The 12,930-nt window shown below is 39.7% G+C and overlaps 1 protein-coding gene across 2 annotated transcripts in view; it reads right to left on the bottom strand.

The window, feature by feature from the left end:
- The window catches only part of SLC23A2 (solute carrier family 23 member 2), a 140,804-nt gene that overhangs the window by 84,678 nt on the left and 43,196 nt on the right, over positions 1–12,930 (bottom strand). Inside the window, exons 1-2 of one of the 2 annotated variants that reach the window (XM_059898167.1) lie at positions 7,179–7,229; positions 2,522–2,775 (exon numbers count right to left, since the gene is read on the bottom strand). In XM_059898167.1, coding sequence (XP_059754150.1) covers positions 2,522–2,629 — 108 coding nt within the window. In that variant the 5' untranslated portion in view covers positions 2,630–2,775; positions 7,179–7,229. Of the gene's footprint in view, positions 1–2,521; positions 2,776–7,178; positions 7,230–12,930 lie in introns of those variants that run through there. The other variant, XM_059898165.1, reaches the window with a different exon arrangement.

Here is a 12,930-nt window from a genome sequence, read left to right on the forward strand (position 1 = left end):
CAAAAATCCTCAACAAAATACTAGCAAACAGAATCCAACAACACATTAAAAGGATCACACACCATGATCAAGTAGGATTTATCCCAGGAATGCAAGGATTCTTCAATATACGCAAATCTATTAATGTGATACACTATATTAACAAATTGAAGAATAAAAACCATATGATCATCTCAATACAGGCAGAAAAAGCTTTTGACAAAATTCAACACCCATTTATGATAAAAACTCTCCAGAAAGTGGGCATGGAGGGAACCTATCTCAACACAATAAAGGCCATATACGACAAACCCACAGCAAACATCATTCTCAGTGGTGAAAAACTGAAAGCATTTCCTCTAAGATCAGGAACAAGACAAGGATGTCCACTCTCACCACGATTATTCAACATAGTTTTGGAAGTCCTAGCCACAGCAATCAGAGAAGAAAAAGAAAAAGGAATACAAATCGGAAAAGAAGAAGTAAAACTGTCACTGTTTGCAGATGACATGATACTACACATAGCGAATCCTAAAATGCCACCAGAAAACTACTAGAGCTAATCAATGAATTTGGTAAAGTTGCAGGATACAAAACTAATGCACAGAAATCTCTTGCATTCCTATACACTAATGATGAAAAATCTGAAAGAGAAATTAAGGAAACATTCCCATTTACCCTTGCAACAAAAAGAATAAAATACCTAGGAATAAACCTACCTAGGGAGACAAAAGACCTGTATACAGAAAACTATAAGACACTGATGAAAGAAATTAAAGATGATAAAAACAGATGGAGAGATATACTATGTTCTTGGATTGGAATCAATATTGTGAAAATGACTATACTAACCAAAGCAATCTACAGATTCAATGCAATCCCTATTAAATTACCAATGGCATTTTTTATGGAACTAGAACAAATAATCCTAAATTTGTATGGCGACACAAAAGACCCCAAATAGCCAAAGCAGTCTTTCGGGAAAAAAACAGAGCTGGAGGAATCAGACTCCCTGACTTCAGACTATACTACAAAGCTACAGTAATCAAGACAATATGGTACTGGCACAAAAACAGAAACACAGATCAATGGAACAAGATAGAAAGCCCAGAGATTAACCCACGCACCTATGGTCAACTAATCTATGACAAAGGAGGCAAAGATATACAATGGAGAAAAGACAGTCTCTTCAATAAGTGGTGCTGGGAAAACTGGACAGCTACACGTAAAAGAATGAAATTAGAACACTCCTTAACACCATACACAAAAATAAACTCAAAATGGATTCGAGACCTAAATGTAAGACTGGATACTATAAAACTCTTAGAGGAAAACATAGGAAGAACACTCTTTGACATAAATCACAGCAAGATCTTTTTTGATCCACCTCCTACAGTAATGGAAATATAAAGAAAAATAAACATATGGGACCTAATGAAACTTCAAAGCTTTTGTACAGCAAAGGAAACCATAAACAAGACGAAAAGACAACCCTCAGAATGGGAGAAAATATTCGCAAATGAATCAACGGACAAAGGATTAATCTCCAAAATCTATAAACAGCTCATGCAGCTCAATATTAAGGAAACAAACAACCCATTCCAAAAATGGGCAGAAGACCTAAATAGACATTTCTCCAAAGAAGACATACAGATGGCCAAGAAGCACATGAAAAGATGCTCAACATCACTAATTATTAGAGAAAAGCAAATCAAAACTACAATGAGGTATCACCTCACACCAGTTAGAATGGGCATCATCAGAAAATCTACAAACAACAAATGCTGGAGAGGGTGTGGAGAAAAGGGAACCCTCTTGCACTGTTGGTGGGAATGTAAATTGATACAGCCACTATGGAGAACAGTATGGAGGTTCCTTAAAAAACTAAAAATAGAATTACCATATGATCCAACAATCCCACTACTGGGCATATACCCAGAGAAAACCATAATTCAAAAAGACACATGCACCCCAATGTTCATTGCAGCACTATTTACAATAGCCAGGTCATGGAAGCAACCTAAATGCCCATCAACAGACGAATGGATAAAGAAGTTGTGGTACATATATACAATGGAATATTCCTCAGCCATAAAAAGGAATGAAATTGAGTCATTTGTTGAGACGTGGATGGATCTAGAGACTGTCATACAGAGGGAAGTAAGTCAGAAAGAGAAAAACAAATATCGTATATTAACGCATGTACATGGAACCTAGAAAAATGGTACAGATGAGCCGGTTTGCAGGGCAGAAGTTGAGACACAGATGTAGAGGACAAACGTATGGACACCAAGGGGGGGAAACTGCAGTGGGGTGGGGATGGTGGTGTGCCGAATTGGGCGAGTGGGATTGACATGTATACACTGATGTGTATAAAACTGATGACTAATAAGAACCTGCTGTATAAAACAAAACAAAACAAAAAAGAAAACTAATACTAAACTTTCTTTGGTTTAAAAAAAAAAAAAAAAGCTAATCCTAGTCAATGCAGAAACTACTTTAGAGTGACTTAAGAAGAAAGGAAGACAGCAAATGCTGTTACCGGAAGAGTAAAGAAAGCCGGGTGCTTCGCTTCATCTTCATATTTGCCTTCAGTTGAACTTCCAGCCTCCATGGATTTGGATGTAGTGTTCTTACCAATACCCATCATTAAGAGAAAACGAGTAGCTTGGCCTTTGGACTGAAGTGGCTGGAAGTTAAGGCTTGTTCACGCAACGAGCCCAGGATCAGAGTCAGCTCTTCCAGTGTCGATTCTCAGGCAGAGATGAGCCCCGCAAGTGCCATCTCTCAGCAAAACTAGAAAAAGAGAAAGCAGCCAAATCACATCAAGCACACAAACAGCACAGGACACACACTGTGTTTCCTGCATGGGAAAGTCGAAGTACAAATTATATCCAAACACCAAAAAAACTTATTACACTTTAAGTCCCCATCCACCTTCATTTATAGTTACTCAGATTCTGAATCACCTTTTGGAGGTGGGGGGGGGGGGTGGACCACCAAACTGAACCACCAAAAATATTAGAATACTAGGGAGAAAAAAATAGCAGAGGGATTTCTTTGATGTGCATCATGGTATCTATCTTATAGCCCAGCCCTATCCAACAGAACTTTCTGCAATGATGGAAATGTTCTACATCTGCCTTGTCCAATACAATTGTCACTAGTCACTGGCTACTGAGCACTTGAAATGAAACTAGTGCAATAGAGAAACTGAACCTTTAAACTGTATCAAACTTAAGTTTAAATAGCCACTTGTGGCTGGTGGCAATCATACTAGACAGTTCAGTTATAGCCAATTTACTACGATTGTACGGATATTAAAATAATTCTGGAGTCAGCTCTACCCACCAGCAGAGCCTCCCATCAAGCCTCTTAGATAGCCTCAACCACCAGAGGGCAGACAGCAGAAGCAAGAAAAACTATAATCCTACAGCCTGTGGAACAAAAACCACATTTACAGAAAGATAGACAAGATGAAAAGGCAGAGGGCTATATACCAGATGAAGGAACAAGATACACCCCCAGAAAAACAACTAAATGAAGTGGAGATAGGCAACCTTCCAGAAAAAGAATTCAGAAAAATGATAGTGAAGATGATCCAGGACCTCGGAATAAGAATGGAGGCAAAGATTGAGAAGATGCAAGAAATGATTAACAAAGACCTAGAAGAATGAAAGAACAAACAAACAGAGATGACCAATACAATAACTGAAATGAAAACTACACTAGAAGGAATCAATAGCAGAATAACTGAGGCAGAAGAACGGATAAGTGACCTGGAAGACAGAATGGTGGAATTCACTGCTGCGGAACAGAATAAAGAAAAAACAATGAAAAGAAATGAAGACAGCCTTAGAGACCTCTGGGACAACATTAAACGCAACAACATTCGCATTATAAGGGTCCAGAAGGAGAAGAGAGAGGGAAAGGACCAGAGAAAATATTTGAAGAGATTATAGTCGAAAACTTCACTAACATGGGAAAGGAAATAGCCACCCAAGTCCAGGAAGCGCAGCGAGTCCCATACAGGATAAACCCAAGGAGAAACATGCCAAGACACATAGTAATCAAATTGGCAAAAATTAAAGACAAAGAAAAATTATTGAAAGCAGCAAGGGAAAAACGACAAATAACATACAAGGGAACAGCTGATTTCTCAGCAGAAACTCTACAAGCCAGAAGGGAGTGGCATGATATACTTAAAGTGATGAAAGGGAAGAACCTACAACCAAGATTACTCTACCCGGGAAGGATCTCATTCAGATTTGATGGAGAAATCAAAAGGTTTACAGACAAGCAAAAGCTAAGAGAATTCAGCACCACCAAACCAGCTCTACAACAAATGCTAAAGGAACTTCTCTAAGTGGGAAACACAACAGAAGAAAAGGACCTACAAAAACAAACCCAAAACAATTAAGAAAATGGTCATAGGAACATACATATCGATAATTACCTTAAACGTGAATGGATTAAATGCTTCAACCAAAAGACACAGGCTGGCTGAATGGATACAAAAACAAGACCCATATATATGCTGTCTACAAGAGACCCACTTTAGACCTAGGGACACATACAGACTGAAAGGGAGGGGATGGAAAAAGATATTCCATGCAAATGGAAATCAAAAGACAGCTGGAGTAGCTATACTCATATCAGATAAAATAGACTTTAAAATAAAGAGTGTTACAAGAGACAAGGAAGGACACTACATAATGATCAAGGGATCAATCCAAGAAGAAGATATGACAATTATAAATATATATGCACCCAACATAGGAGCACCTCAATACATAAGGCAACTGCTAACAGCTATAAAAGAGGAAATTGACAGTAACACAATAATAGTGCGGGACTTTATTAACACCTCACTTACACCAATGGACAGATCATCCAAAATGAAAATAAATAAGGAAACAGAAGCTTTAAATGACACAATAGACTAGATAGATTTAATTGATATTTATAGGACATTCCATCCAAAAACAGCAGATTACACGTTCTTCTCAAGTGCGCACGGAACATTCTCCAGGATAGATCACATGTTGGGTCACAAATCAAGCCTCAGTAAATTTAAGAAAATTGAAATCATATCAAGCATCTTTTCTGATCACAATGCTATGAGATTAGAAATGAATTACAGGGAAAAAACCGTAAAAAACACAAACACATGGAGGCTAAACAATACGTTACTAAATAACCAAGAGATCACTGAAGAAATCAAAGAGGAAATCAAAAAATACCTAGAGACAAATGACAATGAAAACACGATGACCCAAAACCTATGGGATGCAGCAAAAGCAGCTCTAAGAGGGAAGTTTATAGCTATACAAGCCCATCTAAAGAAACAAGAAAAATCTCAAGTAAACAATCTAAACTTACACCTAAAGAAACTAGAGAAAGAAGAACAAACAAAACCCAAAGTTAGCAGAAGGAAAGAAATCATAAAGTTCAGAGTGGAAATAAATGAAATAGAAACAAAGAAAACAAAGAACAAAAAAAAAAATAGTAATAATTCTGAATTCCCTACAGGTGCCCTAAAGGCACCTTAGGTTCCCTAAAGGCTGGGAAGACACTGAAAAGCACAAAAAAGAGGAGACAAAACCAATCTAGGATTAAATGGCCACACAGAATTCCAGGAAGGTGGCAAGGTGAGCTTAAATGGGCTAGAATGCCATACAAAAAATAGAACCGAAACATTCAATATCAAATCAAATGACAACATAAACCTAAAAAAGTAATCCAACCCCCAAAAAGTGGGTTGGGGAAGTAAAGTGGCAAGAGATAAGAAAGGGGGAGGAGAATCAAGACCCAAGGTGGATCTGACATGCTCGGAGAATCTTAGAGAATCTGGACAATGCTCCAAACTAACAGAAGATCCAAGTAAAAGTCAAAGGCAGGAAGCTACTGAAACAATCCCATGCAGCTAAGTTTCACTGAGGCAGAAAATATTAAAAACTCAATTTCAAACAACAGAAGTATGACTTGAACAATAAAAGAGATCCACCAAAAGATTAAAAAGCATTTGGAGAATTTGGCTTAAAAAATGAGAGGGCACAGGGACTTCCCTGGTGGTGCAGTGGTTGGGAGTCCGCCTGCAAATGCAGGGGACACAGGTTCAAGCCCTGGTCCGGGAAGATCCCACATGCCATGGAGCAACTAAACCCATGCGCCACAGCTACTGAGCCTGAGCTCTGGAGCCCTTGAGCCACAGCTACTGAAGCCCGCGTGCCACAGCTGCTGAGGCCCATGCACCTAGAGCCCGTGCTCCCAACGGGAGAGGCCACCACAATGGGATGCCCGCACACCGCAGCGAGGAGTAGCCCCCGCTCGCCCCAGCTGGAGAGAGCCCGCACGCAGCAACAAAGACCCAACAAAGCCAAAAATAAATTTATTTATTTAAAAAAAAGAGAGAGGGCACAAAGGATCCCTTCCAGGATTGGCACACATACAATCAAACATGCCTAGGTGTTTCTACTTTTTTGGGGGGAGGGGGGGCGGGGGGCACACAGCACAGCTTGCGGGATCTTAGTTCCCTGACCAGGGATTTAACTTGCACCCTTGGCAGTGAAAGCGCAGAGCCTTAGCCACGGGACTGCCAGGGAATTCCCTAAGATAAAGAAAAAAATACCACAAGCATGTAGGGGTGAGAAGGGACAGAAAACATTCACTGGCACTCAGATTAGAACAATGTTAGACCTTAGCACCAATTAATTTCCCACAGGGAATGAATAACCCAGACAAGCTGTCCTGCAAATGTGAAGGCAAACCTACAAGAAGTTTGGAAAGACAAGTAAGAAAACTTCTGTTCAAGGAATTCTCTTATGGACACTTCATTCAACAAATACTTTAGATGAGCCAGGGGAAAAACTGAAATATAAACAAATAAGAAAAGAGAAAGAATTAGCAAAATTTGAAAATTCAATAGTTAGAGGGCAAAAAGGAAAAAATAAAAGAAATAGTTGCCAGAATATCAAGTTGCCTTTATAGAATAGAGCTAGGTGCACACACCAAAATTTTCTGAGGTGGCTCTTTTGGTTTAAATGTTCATGCACATTTTGCATTCTTGTTCACATTATATACATGTCTCTTTAAAGCAGCAGCTCTCAACGAAGAGTAATTTTTTTCCTCCAGGGGACATTTGGCAATGTCTGGAGGCATTTTTTGGTCGTCACAACTAGGGGGAGAGCTACTAGTACCTAATAAGTGGAGGCCAGGAGTGCTGCTAAACATGCACAGGACAGACAGTAATTTTTTGTTATATTTGATGCAAATATCTTATCCCAGCTTTTTGTTTGCTCATGAATTTTGTGAATGATCTTTTAGAACTGTTTTTATTTTTATGTAATCAAATCCATCAATCTTCTACACTGTGATTTAGCCACTGCAATCCATCAGCTTCCCAAGATCTGAAAAAAAAAAAAAGATACAGTGTGACAGCAAACATACCTAAATATAAAATCTGCCTGAAGTAGCCCTGACATTTTTACCTTGACCAAGAGCTTATGTTTTCCAGAAGACAGGACAGGCAAAGAGGATGGTGAAATTGTTAGATTTTTACAAGACCACTTGCCTTACAGCCACATTCAGAGGGACCAATAAGTTCTTTGCTCTACATCCAGCCCCACTGCCATTAGGATGCCAGCAGACCCACATTAACTTTAGGGAAAATGACAGGACTTTAATGTAGAATACATTTATTCCACTAGGTTAATTTTATCTTCATGTTTGTTTCAGATGTGTACATCCATTGCAGTAGCCAACCCTCCCCACTGCTCCCCATCACCAGGAACTGAGGGGGACCAATTCCATCCTGACAAGACCACTTTTCGTCAAGTACTCTGTACTCCATTTCCCTACCAAATGTTTAACTGACCCTCACAAGCTATACTGAGGGGACCCATCCACTCCCTTTGTCTCTTACCGAACAGCAGCCTTCAGAGAGTCCTGAAGATATAGACCCAAATGAGCATGAAAGGTTTTGGGGCCAAAGAAAGTACAGGGCAGGAAGCTTTGAGAAAGGCTTTGGGGCAGAGGGCTGCAAAGCCTGGGAAGGGTGGACAAATGGAGGGAAGAAGAAGAGGAAGAAAGGGAGAAGACAGTGAACACTGAAAACAAAAACATATCCTTTTAAGTTCCAAAATGACAGAGTACTCAACAGCCAAGTACTCAAGACTGATGAAGACAGCCTGAAGGCCAGAAACCACTCATCAACCTGAGATCAGAGTGTTTTATGCACAGACCCGAACTTTTGTGTGGGGAAATGCCAAGGCCCAAAGGCAAACGCAACAAAAGATTTAAAAAGGTGGAGTTTAGGGACCGTGTTAGAATTTGTGGTAAAACAAAAGGCAAAATCTCCCAGGGAACCTGACACCAGGGAAAGTGTCCTCCCACAGTACCCAGTGACGCGACTTCCTACTCCTTGCAAAAGAAAGAGAATAAGCAAAGCCACTGCTATCTTGCCCCTGACCACATGACAAGGGGAAAGGAGGTGCTGGGTGATAAAAGATAAGATTCACAAATAACGAAAACGATAATAATGACAGCAGTTTTCCAGCTAAGCGCCTATGTGTGCCAGACACATCTCTTACATCTCATTATATAAATGGCAATTATTTCTCCCTAGTAAGCATAGTATTACTTGATAGGCACAATAACTCCACAAAAGTGGAAACTGAGCTTCAGAGAAGTTAAGTAACTTGCCAAAGGACACACAGCTATAAGCAGTGAGCAGCAGGATTCAAACTTTAATCAGTATTCCTGTCCTAACAATGTTTGTACAAACAAGGCATAAAACTATCCTCAGTTTACAGCCAACCTCCCTGAGTGAATAGGGTCCAGGCCAGCTGGCCTTAAACATTGTCTTCAGGATACTTTCTGTCCTCCTTGTGATTTTTGAGGGAGGTCCGAGGGGCAGAAATGGCCGAGCTCCCACTCCAGGGCTAAAGCCTGTTCCCCTTAGACCAGGAACCCCCAAATCTGCGCACTTCTGGCCACTCCGTGGCACGAGCCATCATCTCAACAGCACAACAGCCTCTTGTCTCATTTTCTTGTCCCATCTTGATAGCTCTACTGCAGCAGGCACGGCCATGCTACAGAAACCATACCCTTTGATGGCGTCCTAATTAGCCAGTGAATGACACCCAAATTCCTTAACAAGGCTGCAGGTCCACTGTGAAGCCTATGGTGAAATTTGCCCTCGCTGTGCTGTAGTTTCCATCTTTCAGTTCCTTGAAGGTGTTGGGTTCTCCTCTAGCCCTCAGGCCCTTGCACATGCTGTCCCTCCAAAATAGGCACCCTTCATCTCGTCCCTTTCCCTTGGGGTAACTCCCATCAGTGCTGCCTCTGATCACCACACCTCATCATGGCGTCTGGGAACCATAAAGATGGTTACGATACAACAAGATAATGTCTACCTGCTCAGCCAGACAGGTGCAGGACAAGAGGCATTATGCCCAGTGCCTAACTTCACACCTGTATTAAAGGCTCCCCAAAATATGTAGAACGAATAAATGATGCTTAAAAATATAATAATAAAGGTACTTCATATAATGTAACAGTCATTCTTGCTTAATACTCTTTCTTAATCTTGGAAAAGGAAAGTAACAGCCAATATCAAACTTATCTGTGATACAACAGATACATTAATGTCAAGGACAAGCCAGGTTGTCGACATCACTGTTATCATTCAACTGACAGAGAAAGATGAGGGGAAATATTTGAAAGGAAAAGAGTGAATTATAGCCACATTAAGAGATACGAAAATTGTAGAGAATCTTTGCATAGATGGCTAGATACAAACACATGAGCAAAGCTCCTTCAGTGCTGACTGATTCTAACATTTCCCAGTTGCCAGCAATAAGCATCTAGATCAGAAGCTAGCAAACCATTGCCTGGCCTGGTTTGGTGTGGTCCCCAGCTATGAATGATTTTTACATTTTTAAAAGGTTATAAACAACCTCAAGGAAGAAGAACATATGACAGAGGCCATCTGGCCCACGAAACCTAAGATATTTACAGAAAAGTCTGCTGACTCCTAAAGGTAAGAGGATGAAGGAATCCTGTTTAGAATGGCAATAACAGCATTAAATACTTAATAAATTTAACAAAAAATGAGCATGACCTTTACAAATAAAGCTATAAACTATTATTAAGGGCCATAAAATAACCAGAAAAACAGATAATATTCTTGGATAAGAGACCTACTATAAGGGTATACATTCTCCTACAAACATAAAGTATATAAATTTAATAAAAATCAATTAATACCTTAAAGGGGGAGAAAAGGGGGCTTGCTAAAATTCCTGTGGAAGAATAAGCAAAAGTAGCCACAAATATTTGAAAAAAGAATAGGAAGAACATGTTCTATCAGAAAGGGACCCTAAAGTTGTAGTAAACAGAGGAGGTCAACTTAGGTACAAAAAGAGACAAATAGGTCACACAACAGAAAACCCACAAAATGACAAATATATGATGTGGGAAGCATTTAAATCTTAAAACAAAGTATGGATTTTTCAATACAACATGCCAAGACAACTGGTTCACTATTAATAAAATCCAGAAAAGTAATAAAGCCACTAAATGACTGTATAATGTTAGGGTAGGGGACTCCTTTTTTAGTATATCGTTAAAGATGAAAAAGAGATGGAGGCTGATAGATTTTTACAATATAAATTTTTTTAGATTTCTATATGGACAAAAATCCAACAAAATCAAAAGGCAAAATATAATATAGGTAAGATAATGTGTTGATATCTTTACTATCTGAAGAGCTCTTGCAAACCAATAAACAGAAAACAAAAATCCTTAGTATAAAAATGGCCAAGACATATGAGCTTCTAATCCTGTCTCCCACAAAAACAAATAGCAAAATAAATGTTTGATCCTTGTTTAAAATCAAAAGTACAGGGGCTTCCCTGGTGGCGCAGTGGTTGAGAATCTGCCTGCCAATGCAGGGGACACGGGTTCGAGCCCTGGTCTGGGAAGATCCCACATGCCGCGGAGCAACTGGGCCCATGAGCCACAATTACTGAGCCTGCGCGTCTGGAGCCTGTGCTCCGCAACAAGAGAGGCCGCGATAGTGAGAGGCCCGCGCACCGCGATGAAGAGTGGCCCCCGCTTGCCACAACTGGAGAAAGCCCTCGCACAGAAACGAAGACCCAACACAGCCATAAATAAAATAAATAAATAAAATTAAAAAAAAAAAATCAAAAGTACATTAAAATGAGGTATACTTTTTTTTTTAACCTACATCAGTTATTTATAATACCCTTATTGTTCAGTGGTAGAGAAACAGACGAACACTCCTAATGAAAAATAAATTTGCTAATAAGAAGGTAATTTGGTTATATGTATCAAGAATTATAAATATTCATATTCACTTCTAATATGTCCTGAGGAAATGCTACTTCTAGGAATGTATTTTAAGGTAATAATTAGGACATATAAAGATTTAGCTACAAAATTGTGCATGTTAACATTGTTAATAAGACCAAAAATCAAGAAAAATCTAATATCCAACACAAGGGAATTGAATGGTAAAACTACGGTATGTGCATACAAAGGAATGCCATTGCAGCCACTCAAAAGATGGCACACGGACTTCCCTGGTGGTGCAGTGATTAAGAATCCACCTGCCAATGCAGGGGATATGGGTTTGAGCCCTGGTCCAGGAAGATCTCACATGCCGCGGAGCAACTAAGACCGTGAGCCACAACTACTGAGCCGGCGCACCCTAGAGCCCGTGCTCCACAACAAGAGAAGCCACCAGAAGGAGAAGCCGGGGCACCGTAACAAAGAGTAGCCCCCACTCGCAGCAACGAGAAAGCCCACGCACAGCAACAAAGACCCGGCGCAGCCAAAAATAAATAAATAAATAATTAATTTTAAAAAAAGATGGCACAGAAATATTTATTGACGTGGGAAAATGTTTGCCCTATGTTATATAAGGAAACAGGTTTTTTTTTTTCTAAAGTATAATATTATACTAAAGGAAATAAGCCAGTCACAGAAGGACAAACACGACATGATTCCACTTATGTGAGGTATCTGAAACAGTCACTCATAGAAGCAGAGAGTAGAATGGTGGTTGCCAGGGGCTGGCGGGGAGGGGGAAGTGGGGAGTTGCTTTTCAGCAGGTATAAAGTTTATTAAGCAAGATGAATAAGTTCTAGAGATCTGCTGTACAACATCATGCCTATAGTTAACAACACTGTATTGTTCACTTAAAAGTTTGTTAAGAGGGTAGATCTCAGTAATAATAAATAATAATAATAAAAGATATCAATTTTCTAAAATAATGCAGTGAAAAGAATTAAAGGAAATTTATACAATGAAAAAAGCAGTATGTACAGCAATAACCCACTGTGTATGGATAAGTGTGCCACACGCATATACACACCAAAATGTTAACCAAAATGTTGACTGGTGGGACAGCAAAGGACTTATCTTTTTCCTTTTATTCCTCTATTTTTCCTGAAGTTATTTACTCAACAATGAAAGCTATGCTCTCTTTCTCCCCCAAGAGCCACATCAGCACCCAGATCAAATCCAGAGAAGTGATCAGTTCCCCGTAACAAGGGGATACAAAGCCATTCAGTCCTTTCTGTTGAGAGTTCAGGACACAACTCTATAATTGCAAAGTGGTGTGGAGTAAAGTTCTCACGTTTAAAGTTGTAAAGTAATTTTTGTTGTCAGAGAACAGAGAAAAGCCAAGGCTTTGTAAATTATACTTAGCAAGGAGGGAACTGACAACAAAAGAGGCGTATCAATAGCCAAGGCTCCCCCAAGAAGTGGTCCTCAACTTTGACTCTGTGTTGGAACCACCTAAGAACTTTAAAAATACTCTCTACCCACCCAGAAAGTCTACTGAACAGGACTGTATAGCCTGAGCATTTAGATTTTATAAAACTCTCCTGAAGCCAGAGTTAAAAATCCCTACCTTAGAGCAAG

Source organism: Balaenoptera ricei, chromosome 15 (assembly GCF_028023285.1).
Source record: "Balaenoptera ricei isolate mBalRic1 chromosome 15, mBalRic1.hap2, whole genome shotgun sequence".
Classification (NCBI taxonomy): domain Eukaryota; kingdom Metazoa; phylum Chordata; class Mammalia; order Artiodactyla; family Balaenopteridae; genus Balaenoptera; species Balaenoptera ricei.